The 14,860-nt window shown below is 55.0% G+C and overlaps 1 protein-coding gene across 2 annotated transcripts; it reads left to right on the top strand.

Annotated features, from left to right (window-relative positions):
- Window positions 1-204: 204 nt before the first annotated feature.
- TEX261 (testis expressed 261) lies at window positions 205-9,018 on the top strand. Of its 2 annotated transcripts, XM_068943899.1 has the most exons (7): window positions 251-404; window positions 1,616-1,695; window positions 2,849-3,002; window positions 4,984-5,079; window positions 5,632-5,699; window positions 7,214-7,316; window positions 7,810-8,425. In XM_068943899.1, the coding sequence occupies exons 1-7, from the start codon at window positions 335-337 to the stop codon at window positions 7,923-7,925; spliced, it is 687 nt and encodes a 228-aa protein (XP_068800000.1). In that variant the 5' UTR covers window positions 251-334; the 3' UTR covers window positions 7,926-8,425. The 2 variants fall into 2 exon arrangements, with proteins under 2 accessions (XP_068800001.1, XP_068800000.1); XM_068943900.1 differs by lacking the exon at window positions 4,984-5,079 and having other exon boundaries at window positions 205-404; window positions 7,810-9,018.
- The last annotated feature ends 5,842 nt before the right edge of the window (window positions 9,019-14,860 follow it).

Consider the following 14,860-nt stretch of genomic DNA (forward strand, 5'->3'; position numbering starts at 1 on the left):
AGGTCCCTATACGGTGCCGGGTCCCTATACGGTGCCGGGTCCCTATGCGGTGCCAGGTCCCTATACGGTGCCGGGTCCCTATACGGTGCCGGGTCCCTATGCGGTGCCAGGTCCCTATACGGTGCCGGGTCCCTGTACAGGCGCCGTGTCCCCGCGCGGCTGCGGGCGCCCCGCCGCTCCAGCAGGGGTCGCTGTGGCGCAGCCCAGCGCTGCGCGGCGGCGGCGGCGGCGGCGCTCGCTGGTTCCGGCGCCGCGTTGTCAGCGCCGCGCGCCGCCGCCCCAGCGGAAGCGGCGCTGCCGGGCCCGGTGCGGCCTGGTCCGGCCCGGCCGCGCCATGTGGTTCATCTACGTGCTGAGCTGGCTGTCCCTGCTCATCCAGGTGGCCTTCGTCACCCTGGCGATCGGTGAGCCCCGCCGCCCGCGCACCGCCAGCGGGCCGCCGCCGGGCCGGGCCGGGCCGGGCCGGGCCGGGCCGGGGGGGGGGTCCCGGGGCACTGACCAGGCCTGGGGGTCCCGGGGCACCGGCCGGGCCGGGCCGGGGGGGGAGGTCCCGGGGCACTGACCAGGCCTGGGGGTCCCGGGGCACCGGCCGGGCCGGGCCGGTGGGGGGGGTCCCGGGGCACTGACCAGGCCTGGGGGTCCCGGGGCACCGGCCGGGCCGGGCCGGTGGGGGGGGTCCCGGGGCACTGACCAGGCCTGGGGGTCCCGGGGCACCGGCCGGGCCGGCGTCGGGGGGGGTCCCGGGGCACCGGCCGGGCCGGCGTCGGGGGGGGTCCCGGGGCACCGGCCGGGCCGGCGTCGGGGGGGGTCCCGGGGCACCGGCCGGGCCGGCGTCGGGGGGGGTCCCGGGGCACCGGCCGGGCCGGCGTCGGGGGGGGTCCCGGGGCACCGGCCGGGCCGGCGTCGGGGGGGGTCCCGGGGCACCGGCCGGGCCGGGGTCGGGGGGGGTCCCGGGGCACCGGCCGGGCCGGGGTCGGGGGGGGTCCCGGGGCACCGGCCGGGCCGGGGTCGGGGGGGGTCCCGGGGCACCGGCCGGGCCGGGGTCGGGGGGGGTCCCGGGGCACCGGCCGGGCCGGGGTCGGGGGGGGTCCCGGGGCACCGGCCGGGCCGGGGTCGGGGGGGGTCCCGGGGCACCGGCCGGGCCGGGGTCGGGGGGGGTCCCGGGGCACCGGCCGGGCCGGGGTCGGGGGGGTCCTGGGGCACCAGCTGGGCCGGCCCGGGGGGGTCCCGGGGAACTGGGCTCATCCTGGGGTCCCTCTCTCCGGGGGGCCTGTTGCCACCTGCCCTGTTGCGCTCTGTCGCGATATATCACCTGCCTGCCAACGCACGGTGGGGGCAGCCCAGGCCTGCAGCTCCCTGAGCGCCCTCAGGGGCACTGGGCTCAGGGCTGCAGGTCCGGCACATCGCGTGGCCCTGAGCTGCTTCTGCTGCTTCCCCCTGTGGGCTCTGGGGTGGCGTGGGTGTCCCCGAGGTGCGGGGTGTCTCAGGGGCTGGGGGACCCCGTCCTGGCCTTCAGGTGTTCCCAAACTGGGCACACGGGGGGCCCTGCGGTCAGCACCCCCGCGGCCTTTGTACCACGGTCCCCGAGCCTGAGCGAGCTGTTCTCTCCCTGCAGCGGCAGGGCTCTACTACCTGGCGGAGCTGATAGAGGAGTACACCGTCGTCACCCGGAGAATAATCAAATACATGATCTGGGTAAGTGCCTGAGCGCTCGGCCCTGTGCCGTCAGGGTGCCGGCGTTCACCGTACTCGCAGAAGCAAGCGGCTGGTAATTGCATCCAGGCCCTCTGGAAACACCGGCAGCCCTGAGCCTAGTCCTGAAGCAGCCCGGTGCGCTCAGCAATCTGCTGGGAGAGCTCTGGGGCAGGCACAGAGCTGGGAGCTGCCAAACCCAGGGAAACAGGGTGCTAGCCAATGTCAGGGGTTGTCTGCTGAAGTGTTTTAGTGTGAAAAGAGGCCAGCGAAGGGACTCAGCCAGCTTCCCCTGGGGAAGGGCTTCACAGCAGGACAACTGTCACGCAGCATGTCTGCTTTGGTTTTGGCTAAAATAGCTATCTCCCTGCTCTGTGTCCAGGGTACGAGGGCTCAGGAAGCTTCTGCTGGCGGCAGCCCTAAGGGGAGAGGTTGGCAGTGACTGTTGTGTGTGTAAACAGCCTCTAAATTGTACCTTGTTTGCATTGGGAGGGTGATGATCCTGCTTAACCCTTCCTGGGCAACCCATTTTATCCTTAGCTGGGGAAAGCGAGGCGCAGGTGTCCTAGCAGGAGCCACAGAAGGAACGAGGGATTGCAGTTTGGCCGTTTCCCAGCGTGCCGCTGCGTCGCAGGCCCGACGCCGACTGGAGGTGTGTGGGCATGGGCAGCGGTGCCAAGTCGGTGAGAGCTCACCGTGTCCCCTCAGGGCCGCCATTTGCATTAGCCGTTGCTGGCAGCCTTCCTCAGGGGAGCGGAGGACGCTCTCCGTTTCCCGCTTCTGGAGAAGGTGCAAGACGTGTTTCTTGGCGGAGTGCAGGAAAGTGACCTTGAGAACGCCAGGGTTCCTGCTTTCGTGCCTGCCAGGCTGCCCACGTGCAGCTGGGGAGCCTGCCGGCAGCAAGCGTGCAGGGATCTGGGGGCGTGAGGTGCGAACGCAGCTGCGCTTTGCCTCTTTAGCCTAAGAGCTTGTTGCAGAAGAAAAAGATCTTTAGCTGCGTTTCCTCTGTGTGATACCAAGATCTGAAATGGAGCCTCTGGGTGGGAGCTGAGGGAAGCGCGGAAGTGCCGGGGGAGGCACGGCTCTGCCTGGAGGCGCTCGGTGCTTGCCGTCCCCCTGTCAGCCGGTGGGGCTGAGCACCCCTTCTGTGTTCCAGTTCTCCACGGCCGTGCTCGTGGGCCTGTACCTCTTCGAACACTTTCCCGGCTTCATGGTGGGCGTGGGCCTCTTCACCAACCTGGTGTACTTTGGCTTGCTGCAGACGTTCCCTTTCATCATGCTGACCTCTCCAAATTTTATACTGTCCTGTGGTGAGTGGGGCTGCGGAAGGGGAGGGAAGGGTGGCAAGTCTTTCCAGTGGGAGTGGGCCCTGGGGATAAAGAAAGCCTCCCTCCTCCCCCGCATTGCAGTGTGAGCTCTGGCCAGAGGGTGGCAAAGTTTGGGGTTTTGTTGTTAAGCCTCTGTGGCTTTAGGAAGGCTTGAGCCAGGACTTTGAGCTTTGTACAGTACCTTTTAATCACACTTTATGATGCAGCTGCCAGTGATAACTGTGGGCTGGGCTGGGTGGCCTGGGAAGTGCCTTTCATTTCTGTGTTTCCTTTCACCTTGGGCTGCAACACTGGGAGTGAGCAGCAGAGCAGGAAAAGGCCTATGGCTGTGCTGGTCTCAGGGCTAGGCTTCACCCTCAAGTCAGCTCTGCTTCCCCTGGACACGCGTCCAAAGTCACGTGGCAGTGCTGGGGAAAATTCCAGGACTTGCTCTGTGCGCTAGGCCAAAGCTCAGCTTCCGCTGCGCTTCTTGGAGACCGCCATCGAGAGATCTCATGTTCTGTGCATTCGTTATGATAAAGAATAGGTAGATTTTGAAAGCGAAGTGAAAACCCCCCATGATAGTGTGTACATTGTAGCATGATGTCATGTTGGACTGTATGTTGTAAAGACAGTACATAACATATCGCTATAAGGAGCTGATGTTTAGAGAAAAGAAAGCTTTGAAATAAATATCTAAGGCTATATCCAGAAATTCATCAAGATCACTGTAGAAAATCCAGTTTAAAAAGCGCCTTACAGATCTTAAGTCAAGGATTTTTATCTTTCACATTTAAACCTTTCCTGTGGTATTTGCAAGTTTCTGTGGCCATCCTGTTTCCGCTCCTGGGTCTGCTGCAGGCTTCCTTGCTGTGCTTGGGTAAGCCATGGTGTTAATTGAGCACAGGACTGTTTCGGGTGTTTGAGCTGCAGTTTAAACTACCAGCACTGATATTCTGGCCAAAGCAGGCTGCTTTGCTTTTTGCAGAGGCTTTGAGGGCCGTGTGTCTTGAGTGCACGACACCTTGCAGGTGGTTCCAGCCGCGGTCCCTTCGGCATCTGAGCGCACACAGAGCCGTGGGATCAGGCCTGCGCTTGGCGCAAGGCTGCGCATGCAGTGGTCATGGGGCAGGTGCTGTGGGTCAAGGGTAGGGAGAGCCCTAGAGGTCCAGGGAAATGGGGCAGTGGGAAACCAGACTGCCTGACCACACGCAGGGCTCCCTGTCCGCTCTCTGCCCGCACCCAAGGAGCCCCGTGGACAGGGACTTGCTGGGTCCGGCATTCTGGTGGGCTGGAGCTGGCTTCGGGCTCTACAGTGGATGCTTCAGGTTTAAAATGATCTCAGCTATGTCTCCGCAAGATGCTTGTGACGCCTTGGGCATCTGAGAGGCAGCAGAGCAGAGCGCTGAACCGATCAATACGTTAACCTTTGTCTCTCATTGACAGTCTTGCGCTGTGCTTCCTCGAGGTTGCGTGGCTATGAGCATCCTTCCGTTTCCTTTATCTGTTGCGCTCAGCTGATACATAGGCAGAGCTTTCTCGCAGACTGAACTCACGACTAGGTGTGCTGTTCAATCTGAGATGATGTGCCAGTAGCTCTGTCGTTTCAACTGATTTTGGTAGCACTGACTAGTTTCAGTGGTTTCCTTCCAACATGAGTTCTTGATTCTCCTGCGTGTTTTAGAGCGCTGTGCTGGGATGCGACTTTAAATCTCTGCTTCTGAATGATCTGTAGTGACACGTTAAGTACTGAATGGGTGAAATTTCTTCCAGCATGACTTTCTGGAGTTCTTATGCATATTTTAGGGTGCCGTCTGTGTATGACTAAAATATCTTCTCAAAGCATTCAAGTGGGCAGGATTTTATCTGCTACTTGAAAATGAGCGTAGCTCTCCTGTGGTACATCTTTCAGGAGCTGGGTTATTTAGCAGACCTGGTTTCTCACTAATAGTTCTTCCCTTTTGTGTCTTTGGTATGTTCTTAGGCCGGAGAAGACAGGAAAGCAGTGTAGCATGTGGCATTTGGTGTCGGGGTTGTCTCTTGCCTTGGACTATACGGAGACGGTGCTCCTGGATTGGAGGTGCTGTATCGGCATCTCAGATAAAAAGGCAAAGGAAGCTCAGATTCTTGGTCTTTAAGAGCTAAATGGTGTTAACCCTACTGTCCTGGCTGCATTTCAGCTTGACTTGTTTTACAGATGCAGAATAGCTTGTCTCTGCAGCAGCTGTCACGGACACAAGATTTTTCGCTTTCTCTCTTAATGTTGTGCAGCATTAGCAAGTACCAGGCTGGGCTTTCCAGAATGCCCTCTGGGACAGTGTGAATAAAGCGTAGTACTAGGAGGAAAAGGGGTTTGCCTAGGGTCGTATAGAGTAATAAAAAGAAGCTAGGACTCAGGGGCTCTGACTGCTCACACTATTTCTCACTAGACGCTTGTGCAACCAGAAAACATTTTAGCAATAGCAAGCTTCCAGGTATATATGGGCTGTTGGGAAAGGGGAATTGTGACTGTGGCAAGCTGCTTCTCAGGGGGATCTGTGGTAACAGAGGTGTTTGCCCTCCTTAGGGGACCTTGAAATAAGTGGATGCTATTGTTTCCGGACTGGAGACTTACTTTGTTTTTCTTTGGCAGTGCTGGTTATACTGAATCACTACTTAGCATTCCAGTACTTTGCTGAAGAGTATTACCTGTTCTCTGAGGTAAGAGACTCCCTCTGGAAAGAGCTGATTTAATCCCTTATTCTTCTGAGCAGCATGTGGCTGTAGGCTGGTGGGAAGGGGAGAAGAGGAAAATGGATTTCTGCCCCTTTTTCAATCAGCTATGAGACATGCTGAGAATATTTTTCTCAGAACTTCTCTGGAGGTTTTCTCTGCTAGTTCCCTTGGAAGTACTTGGGAAGCTCCAAGGTCTTTCCTGGAGCCCCTGAGTGTGGACTTGGTGCTTTCTCAGCCAATTGAAGGGCAGAAACATTGATGCGGATTTTTTTTTTTTTTTCTGAAGTGCTACAAGTTAGGAGAAGTAGAAAAAAAATTGTTTGCAAGCTGACCACAAATCACTTCCCTTTTGGAATTATCGCCCCTCACTGTTCTTATGTCTCTGACATCCTGACTCAGCTGTCTCACCGCCCTCACACCGAGGGTACCAAGGGAGATTAAGGCCCAAATTCAAAAAGGGTCCTGTCTGTTTTGGCCCAACAGTAGGTGCCACTTAATGGAAGTTTAAAAAAAAAAAAAAGGCATTTTGAAATTTAACACTTTTTCAGTATTTCAGTGCACAAGGAAGCTGGTGTGCAACTGTAATAGATCATCACCTCTCAGCAGTAAAATAGATCAGAGCTGGTCAGTACTCTCATAACTAGTAATTTGGGTGCTCTTCTGAATGATGCTAAATTAATGTCTTACCCTGGGGCCGTCATTGCAATGGGAGTAAACCCAGATCCTGACTGTTGCTTTTAGTCCCAGGAAGTTATGAGGAGGATTTAGTTAGTCACAACAGCACAGTAAATTTCCTATTTGTTTAATTATGCTTTATGCTCTTTAAGATTCTGATTTTTTTTGAGTGCAGTGAGGGTTTTGAGAAGTCTAGGACAGAAAGTAAGGGTTTTCTCTGCATGTTTGGTAGCTTCCCTCTCTTTTCTTGGAAGTTGCTGAGTGAGTTCTTTATCCCATAGCTACTTCCCAGGATGCTGCAGTTTTGCTCACAACGAGTGCACAAGCCAGAGGCCGGTTCAGCTCCCTATCTCAGCTGCGTGAGCTTGGCAAGGTTCACAAAACAAAAGCAGACCAATTTGTTAGTGTGTGCAGCCAGAGGTAGCGTTCCGAATGCGCCCACAGATCAGGCCCAGTGGAGTGATTTTTCTGCGAAGAAAGAGATCTGCATGAGGTTTGAGTCAGCGGGAGGGCTACTCTCCAGGTCTCCCTCCCACCCACGCAGCTCCTGTCACAGAGCAGTTGGAGATCACGCGAAGCAGGGAGCAGTTCTCGGCTGGGCCCCTGGGACGTGGCCCGTTTGCAGTTTACTCTGGGGGTAGGAAGGAAGGGGTGGATCAGACATGCCGTTTTTGCCGTTCTCCAGCTGGACTACGGCAGCACTGCAAGTTGTGGGCATCTGCTCGAATAAGAGGTCAGTGTGCAGGGCCACTGAGCGAGTGACCGGGTGCTGCAGAGGATCTGTCGTGACTTGGCTTTCACTGCTTCTCTTGCTGTGCCTGCAGGTTCTTGCCTACTTCACGTTCTGCCTGTGGTTAATTCCCTTTGCTTTTTTTGTGTCCTTATCGGCCGGAGAGAACGTCCTGCCTTCCACAGTGCAGCCTGGAGGTGAGTGCTTCCAAAGTCCTGGCAAACACCTGGTGCTTTTTGACGATGTGCTATTTTCAGCAAGCCCCGTTCCCTCCGCTCAGATGAGGGAAGAGCGGGAGCGGCTCAAGCGAGGTAGGGTAAATCCTTCCAAAAGCAAAGGAAGGAAAGGGACGTTTCTGCTGAGTCTGATGGGTGGGGAATGAATGAGTAGAGTGGAGGGGTGTTCTGGGTTTATGTCCAATTCTGTGGCGATAGTGCTGCCTTCTGGGGCTCCATCTCTCTGGTCCTGGGACCTGTCGCCTTCATTGGATTCTACATGCTACAGCTGAAGAAGGGTTTGAGCTACCTGCCGGCGGCTTATTGGAACATTCAGATAGGTCAGATTTGAGCAAACGTGAAAATATAATGCTTCAGAGGTGGCTTGTGTGTTGCCCTGAAATCAGATGATCTGTCCTGGAGCTGCCTTGACACAGTGGTTTTGTGTTTGATTGTTCTCCTGTTCTCTCCGCAGATGACGTGGTCTCCAATTACTTCACTAAGGGAAAGAGGGGCAAGCGCTCTGGTATCCTGCTCATCTTCTCTTTCATCAAGGAGGCCATCCTGCCCAGCCGACAGAAGATATATTGAGCCCCACACGTAGGTGGTGTCGGCAGTGGTGAAGGAGCAGGGCAGACCCAAACTGTGCGGAGGGCTGCGTGACGGCTCTGTCCCCAAGCCTCACTTGAACCCTCCTCAATGTCTCTTCATGGGATTTTGCCAGGAGTGTATAAACTGTGCAATGGCTGGAGGTGCCAGCAGCACTGGACAGATGCGTGGGGAGGGCTATGCGCAAAGGCGAGAGGTTGCCTTTTTATACAGCTCTGCTGATCCCCTGGGACTGTTTGTGAGGAGGGTGTTTTGTTCCAGCTGGGTGCAAGGAGGGCCCAACCTCCTGACGCTGTGCATCCTGCTCAGAGACCTGTGAGGCATTGTCATCTGCTCTTACTTAAAGCCAGAAGTCTTTGTATGATGTAGTTTGGCTGTGGGAAAACATTCCCTCACTATTGCAGCAGAACGCAGTTGACATTTAACTGAGGTTTACACAGAGCCTTTAATTAAAAACAGAATAAAGTAACCAAACTCTTGAACTCCCACGTATTCGCGCCTGGAAGTCTGCCAGCGCTGGAGGATGCTGGCATCCCACCGCACTTGTTTGTTGCACAGCACACATCCGTGATGTGAATGCGATGACGAGGGCCAGCCGGTACCTGGGCGCAGAAGTGCTGCTCGGCCTTGCGTCTCCCAAAGATGGCCAGGCTGTTAATCTCTCACTGCTCTCTGATGCTGTAGGAAGGTGACCTGGAAGGACTTGATGTCACTTTTTGGTTTTTGTTCTTAATATCGGAAGTGCCCACTTCTGTCTTCTCTGGTTTTGCTGGAAGCCTCCCTTAATGGCCTGGAAGCTGCTGTAGTTCTTGCTGTTTGATTAAGGCACTGGGAAGCTGTGTTGCTCAGAGAACAAATCTCCACTTAATATGGATAGGTGTCAGGAGAGCAAGAAACTGAACAGCAATCACCTCAGTCTCCACTGGGTTTCATTTGCTTGGCATTTTCAGTGCCACTAAATTCACCAGACCTCCATAATCTCCACAAGACAAAAAGCAGATGACCCTTCTGAGAAGGAGGTGGGAAACCCTTTGTTCCTGTTTCTTCTCGTAATTATAAAAATCTTTTTCTTCTTTTTGTGTTTCTTTATTGGTCACCTTCAGTCTATGCCAGAAGTAAATCTCTCCGTGTTAACCAGGAGCCAAGGCTGTTTGTGGTTGTGGCTGTAACTCCTCTGCTCTAGCAGCTCAGTTGCAGTCCTGAAAGGCTTTTTGAGGCATCTGTGAGAAAACAGATTGTTGTCTCCTGTGGTCAATTGTGGCTAAAGGCAAAGATGGGGTGCTTATCCCTTAACACACAGCCTTCCTCTGTATGTCAAGAGCTCCACGCCCCTGGGTTTGTTTAGGGGGTCCACTAACACTAGTGTCTGTTCTTATGCTGAGTTTAATAGAAGTGTGATTTCTGTTTGAGAGAAACTCTTCTGTTTAATAAAGGCTGTAGGTGAAGTTTGCCTTATTATCCAAGAAGCTGGATGAGGTGGTGTCTGTCTTAACTCTCTCAGCCTTTCAGCTCCCAAGCTGAATCCGTCAGCACCTGCTGCAGGAGTCTGTGTGACGTGAGGAAATTGCCTTCTGTGTGAACTGTGACCTTTTCTAGAGAAATAGTGGAAAATGAGAGAATTATCAAGAGGATCTGAGGGCTCCAGAAATACATCACAGTGAGACCTTGAGAGATGTTAATCAGTGCAGCCTGCGCTCTGAGAGCGTTTGTTACCAAGAATATGTTTTCAGTACAGGGAGGCTCTTTAATATAAGCTGAGTCTCTTTCTGTTAATGGGGACACTGAAAGTAGAGATGAGTGATTAGTAGTGGATAACACATGCAGAAAGAAGACGCAAGGATATGTGTGGAACAGAGCCGAGGACGTGGGAAGGGATGGGAGAAACCATCGGGCTTGCCCATAGCACTGTAGAAAGCTCTTGGAAAAGCTGGTCCCTGGGCTCTGGTGCCTCGTTGCAATTTTCCTTCAAGGCCACAGGGTGGGGGATGAAGGCCCTGGCTCTTTGTTTCCTGCAGGAGTGTTTAGGTAGGCTTCCCCTTTCCTTGGGAGCAGAGGCGTCGCTGCCTCCGTAGGGGTGCATGCTCTAACTTTGGGGTTCGGCTGAGACACGAGGTTGCCCCTGCATTTATCTGTTGTTACGGTGCTGCTCTCCTTGCAGAGCTGGAGTTCAGCTTGCTGGAGTATGTGGGGGCAAAGCAGAGCTTTAAATTCCTCGCCTACCTAGGCAGCCTGTCCCTCCTCCCCCTCGTTTATAAGCAGCAGGACCAGCATGCAGTCCAGATGCTTTTGCTCACTGAAGCTGACGGACAGGTCTAAACTTGCCTATGTTTAGGTTGAAAAATAGATTTCCAGCCATTTCCCTTCATTCTCTTGGATGGGAGAAGTGAGGATTTTTGAGAGGGCACTGGAGGGATTTGAGGGCGCAGTGCCTGCGGTCGCAGGGAGCAGGATGCGATATGCCAGGAAGTTCCTTCCAGCCCTGTGTTCACAGCTGTGCTTCAGACTGTGTTTAACCGTTTCCGTTGCCTCAGGCACAACCAGATGGGCAAACGAAAGTGTTGCAAAACGACCGCAGGGATCGGCTGAGCACAGAAATGCTGAAGTTGCAAAGCCCCTGAGAAGGTGGGATGCTTTACCTGCAGGACGCTGCTGAGGATGGCAGGGCAAGCTCTGCTGCCCGTCTGCTCCCCAACCTCAGGTCAGCTGTTGAGTGCTCTGCACGTAAGTTTAGTTTCTGTCACTCTGAACATGCTGCTGGAGGAAGGGAAAACAGGCCAGGAGCCCTTGAAAGCAGTCCTTGCCATGATTGGAAGAGTAGGGCACGATGGAGGGCTGGTCCAGGCCCTTCTTCCAAGGGGCACAGGCCCAGCAGTAGCAGCAAAGCCCCCAAGGCTCCTGTGCCCCTGCGCAGGTGAATAGGATGTAAATAGGGAAGATCAGTAGCTATAACATCCCTTCCAGTGAGTCTTTTTAGTCCTCATGTCCCCGTTCACTTAAGCAGAAAACTAGGGTAGATTATGTTGTATTTTTACAGGTGACAAGTCCATTTTTCTTGGATAATGCTTGTGATCATAAGGTATTTGAGACATTAATGAAACACTTCTCTCAGCTGAAGCAGATTAAGATAAAAATCTCATCATGGAATTATAGCAAGCAAAACCATATGAATATTTAAAAGGTGAGCACCAGAAAAAGCCACGCGGAAGGCTCCAACTATGTGAGGAGAAGATAACATTACTGGGGACTGATTCTGAGAGGTGCTGGGCCTTCTTCTTTCGCCTTAAGTTACAAGGGGAGAAGATGGCACATGGTTGAGTTAGAAGGTATTTGGGCTGCCTCCCTGCTGGAAGAGGGTCGGGGCGCAGGCATGGGTTGGCCTCGTGAAGATGCACCCTCTTGCAGGAGCCTGCCAGCTAGGAAATGCTGCCTCCTCCTTCCAAATTTCCTGTTCTTCCTGCCATAAAATACAAGGGCCCAAGAAAAGCTGCTAAATGGGGCACTCAGTCTCCTGTCATTCGTGTGGGTGAGGCAGTGATACTTCAGAGTGCACCCTCAGAGTGTTTGCAAGAAGTTTCAGTTTAAAAAGAGAAGTGTGAGCTACCGCTTTTAAATACTTAAGAGCGGTCTATTAAAACACACAGCTGAAACAGCTGACGTTTAAAACACCTCTTTTTCTTGGCCTCTTTCTGTAATTCTTCCATTGATGCTGCACATTAGGTGAGGGCAGTTCAGGCGGCCTGGCACCTGGCAGCGCCAACTCGACGCAGCCCTGGCCGTGTCGTGCGCTCGCACCCAGCTTGTGCGTCCCCCAACACGCGACCTCCTTTCGGAGAGACGAAGGGAGTCCTGAACCCTGCGAGCTGCCTGAGCTGCCGGCCTCGCAGGGCGGTGATCAGCGGCACGAAGTCCAGCTGGAGGCCGGTCGCTAGCAATGCTCCTCGGGGGTCAGTACTGGAGCTGATAATGTTTAACCTCTTCGTTAGTGAGCTGGGTGACGGGACCAGGTGCACCCTCAGCAAGTTCAAGGCTGACACAAAACTGGAGGAGTGGCTGATACCCCAGAGGGCTGTGCTGCCATTCAGAGGGACCTGGACGGGCTGGAGAGAGAGGAACCTCCTGAAGTTCAGCAAACGCAAGTGTGGGGTCCTGCCCCTAGGGAGGAAGAACCCCAGGCCCCAGGACAGGCTGGGGGTTGACCTGCTGGAAAGCAGCTCTGCAGAGAAGGACCTGGGAGTCCTGGTGGACAGCAAGCTGACCATGAGGCAGCAGTGTGGCCTTGTGGCCAAGAAGGCCAAGGGGATCCTGGGCTGCATTAGGCAGAGTGTTGCCAGCAGGTGGAGGGAGGTGATCCTGCCCCTCTCCTCAGCCCTGGGGAGGCCTCACCTGGAGTACCGGGTCCAGTTGTGGGCTCTCCAGTACAAGGAAGACATGGAGCTCCTGGAGCGTGTCCAGCGGAGGGCTACAAAGATGATGAGGGGACTGGAGCATCCCTCTTATGAGGAAAGGCTGAGGGAGCTGGGCCTGTTCAGCCTGGAGAAGAAAAGGCTCTGGGGATCTTAGCAATAAGCAGCTCTCAGAGATTCTTGCTGCACGAGTGAAATTGGTTATTTATCCAGAAGTCAAGCGCGTTGCTGCAGCATCCTGTCCCGTAACGAGGAGAACCATCTCCTGGGAGCAGCGTGCTCGGCCTCTTGATGAGCCCAGTGCCGGGTTCAGGCTGGAGCAGGCATTGATTTTTATGGGTCTTTGGAGGGTGTAATCAAGAGAGAGGAATTCACTCGATAGCGAGTGGGGAGGAAGAGTGCACGGCATGGCATTAAGAAAGGGCACGCTGCAAATGAGTAACGGGCTCAGACCGTGACATTTCCCAGACAGTGGGAGTGCAGGAGGCTGAACGGCTCCGAACGGTTGCCCTGGGGAGTGGAAAACAAGGAGCAGGGCAAATTTGGCTGGGATCGAAACAGTTCTTGCTGATAGTTCAATGGTGGATGGGACAGTTTTGCCCAAAAGTTGATAGGTTCCTTGTCATGGGAATCACCTGAAAAGCCCAGCCTGGAGAAATTCTGCTTCATGAGAGGGAAGAGCTGGACCCCTGTGGTCTTCCCTCCGTGTCCTCTAATGGACTGGGCGCTGGCCCGGCTCCCCACTCGTTTCTGGGGTTTTGAACTGGGAACCGAAGACGACGGAGGCCACCGAGCCGTCCCCCATGCTGCGGTCCCTGGGGCTGTTACCTCCTTTTTCGGTTAAGAGGATCTGTTCAACAAGCTGACATCCATCCTTCGTGATGTCGAGCTCGTCCCTCTCACAAGCAGCGTTTTTCTTGTCTCGTTTCCACATGACGTCCTTCAGGTATCTAGAGAATCAAAAGACCAGGACGAGAAATGCTCAGTAATTAGAGACATAAGCTTCTTGCCTTAAATATTTTAGTTAAAGTCGTGTAGACCTTCAAGAATGAGAAAGAGACTGTATGAAAAAGTGCACAAATGGAGAGCCGCTGCAGCCCAGCAAACCGCGGTGGCCATCTGCACGGAGCGCGTCCTGCAGCCACCAGAGACGACTTGTGGGGAGGGATGCGCCTTCTCGCCGGGTTTATAGAAAAAAAGCTCTTTCTTTCTCTGGCTGTACGCAGGGGTCAGCAGAGCAACTTTTATCCGATGGGCTTTGCGACATGTCCTTATTCCTTTGGGCCATCCGAGCAGAACAGGAGCGTTTACGCTGATACCAGACAGCTCTTTAATTAGCCCAAAAAGGCATAATGAGATCATTGCCTGGAAGTGGAAGGTACATAAATTCAAACTACAAATAAAGTATACCTTTTTAACATGGAGGAGAATTAAGTCCCAGGAGGAAGCGTGGTGGATGCCTTCCCCCAGCCAGGAGGGAGAGCTCGGGTGAAGTGGCAGTGGTGGCGCGAGCGGTCCCGGCCCCAAGGTGGCTCCAGCTGGCCTTCGTCTCCACGCTGTGGCCATGCTAGGAGGGCTCACGCTTCGCTAGCTGCCGTGGGCTTGCCCAAAATACCCCCTTCCTGGCCCGTAGCGCAGTGTCAGCTCCAGCGTCGAGCAGCCCGGACACCCTTCGCCAGGCGCCTCGCAGAGCGGCGTCCCGCTGGGCTTCCTCCCTCTGAAAACACCCAGATTGCTCCTCAAAACCAGTCCTGACCGCTCGCTATGACATTTTCACTCCTTTGGCTTCATCAGGGGCCGGGAAAGGAAGGTGTGCACAGGGTCCTGCCTGCTTCGTCTCCAGGCCCCCAGGACGGGGCTTCCAGCCCTTTTTAGGGAGACTTTTGTACAGACCTTGGTGCCTTCTCGCAGCAGCATCCGGGTGGGAAGGAGCTCGGTGAATCTCCTCCCGTCTCGCCCACAGAGGCGTTTCCACGAGGGATGGCTTGGCAGCAGAGCGCAAAAGCCTCGCAGGCGATACGCTGGGGTCTGGCGGTGGCCGCCCCCACACCGCAGCGGGGTCCCGAGGAAGGGGGTCTCCTCCCGCTGGGGAAGGGACCTTTAACACCCCCGGGCGCTCCCCATCCCGAAAGGCCCCCGGCCCAGCGCAAGGAGCAAACGTGCTGGCGCGCGATCACCTGCTTCTCCAAAGCGGGTGAGACCTGAAGCTTTTGAAGCCCCAGGAAAACAGGTTTGGAAGGAGGGCCAAAGAGCGAAGGTGCTCTGGGGGGAATCGAACACCAACGTTCGCGTTTTAAACGTCTACCTGAATTTTTTAAATTGAAAATGATTCCTTCTTTTGCAAATATATACATGTGCTTGATGCCTGAGGAGACAGCAAGGCTAGAACCAGCGGCTTTGCGTCTGCGTTCAGCCTGTGGCCCCTCGCTGCCTGTTTAGCGGCGCACATCCCGCACGTGTAAACGCTCTTCTCCTCGACAGCACTATCATCTTCCCTGTCCCACTAAGCGTGTC

This window comes from Struthio camelus, chromosome 4, assembly GCF_040807025.1.
Source record: "Struthio camelus isolate bStrCam1 chromosome 4, bStrCam1.hap1, whole genome shotgun sequence".
Lineage (NCBI taxonomy): Eukaryota > Metazoa > Chordata > Aves > Struthioniformes > Struthionidae > Struthio > Struthio camelus.

Coding starts and splice junctions, on each gene's coding strand:
- TEX261 (XM_068943899.1), top strand. CDS start 335: ATGTGGTTCATCTACGTGCTGAGCTGGCTGTCCCTGCTCATCCAGGTG. Junction 405..1,615: donor CTTCGTCACCCTGGCGATCG/GTGAGCCCCGCC, acceptor CTCTCCCTGCAG/CGGCAGGGCTCTACTACCTG. Junction 7,317..7,809: donor TTCCACAGTGCAGCCTGGAG/GTGAGTGCTTCC, acceptor TTCTCTCCGCAG/ATGACGTGGTCTCCAATTAC.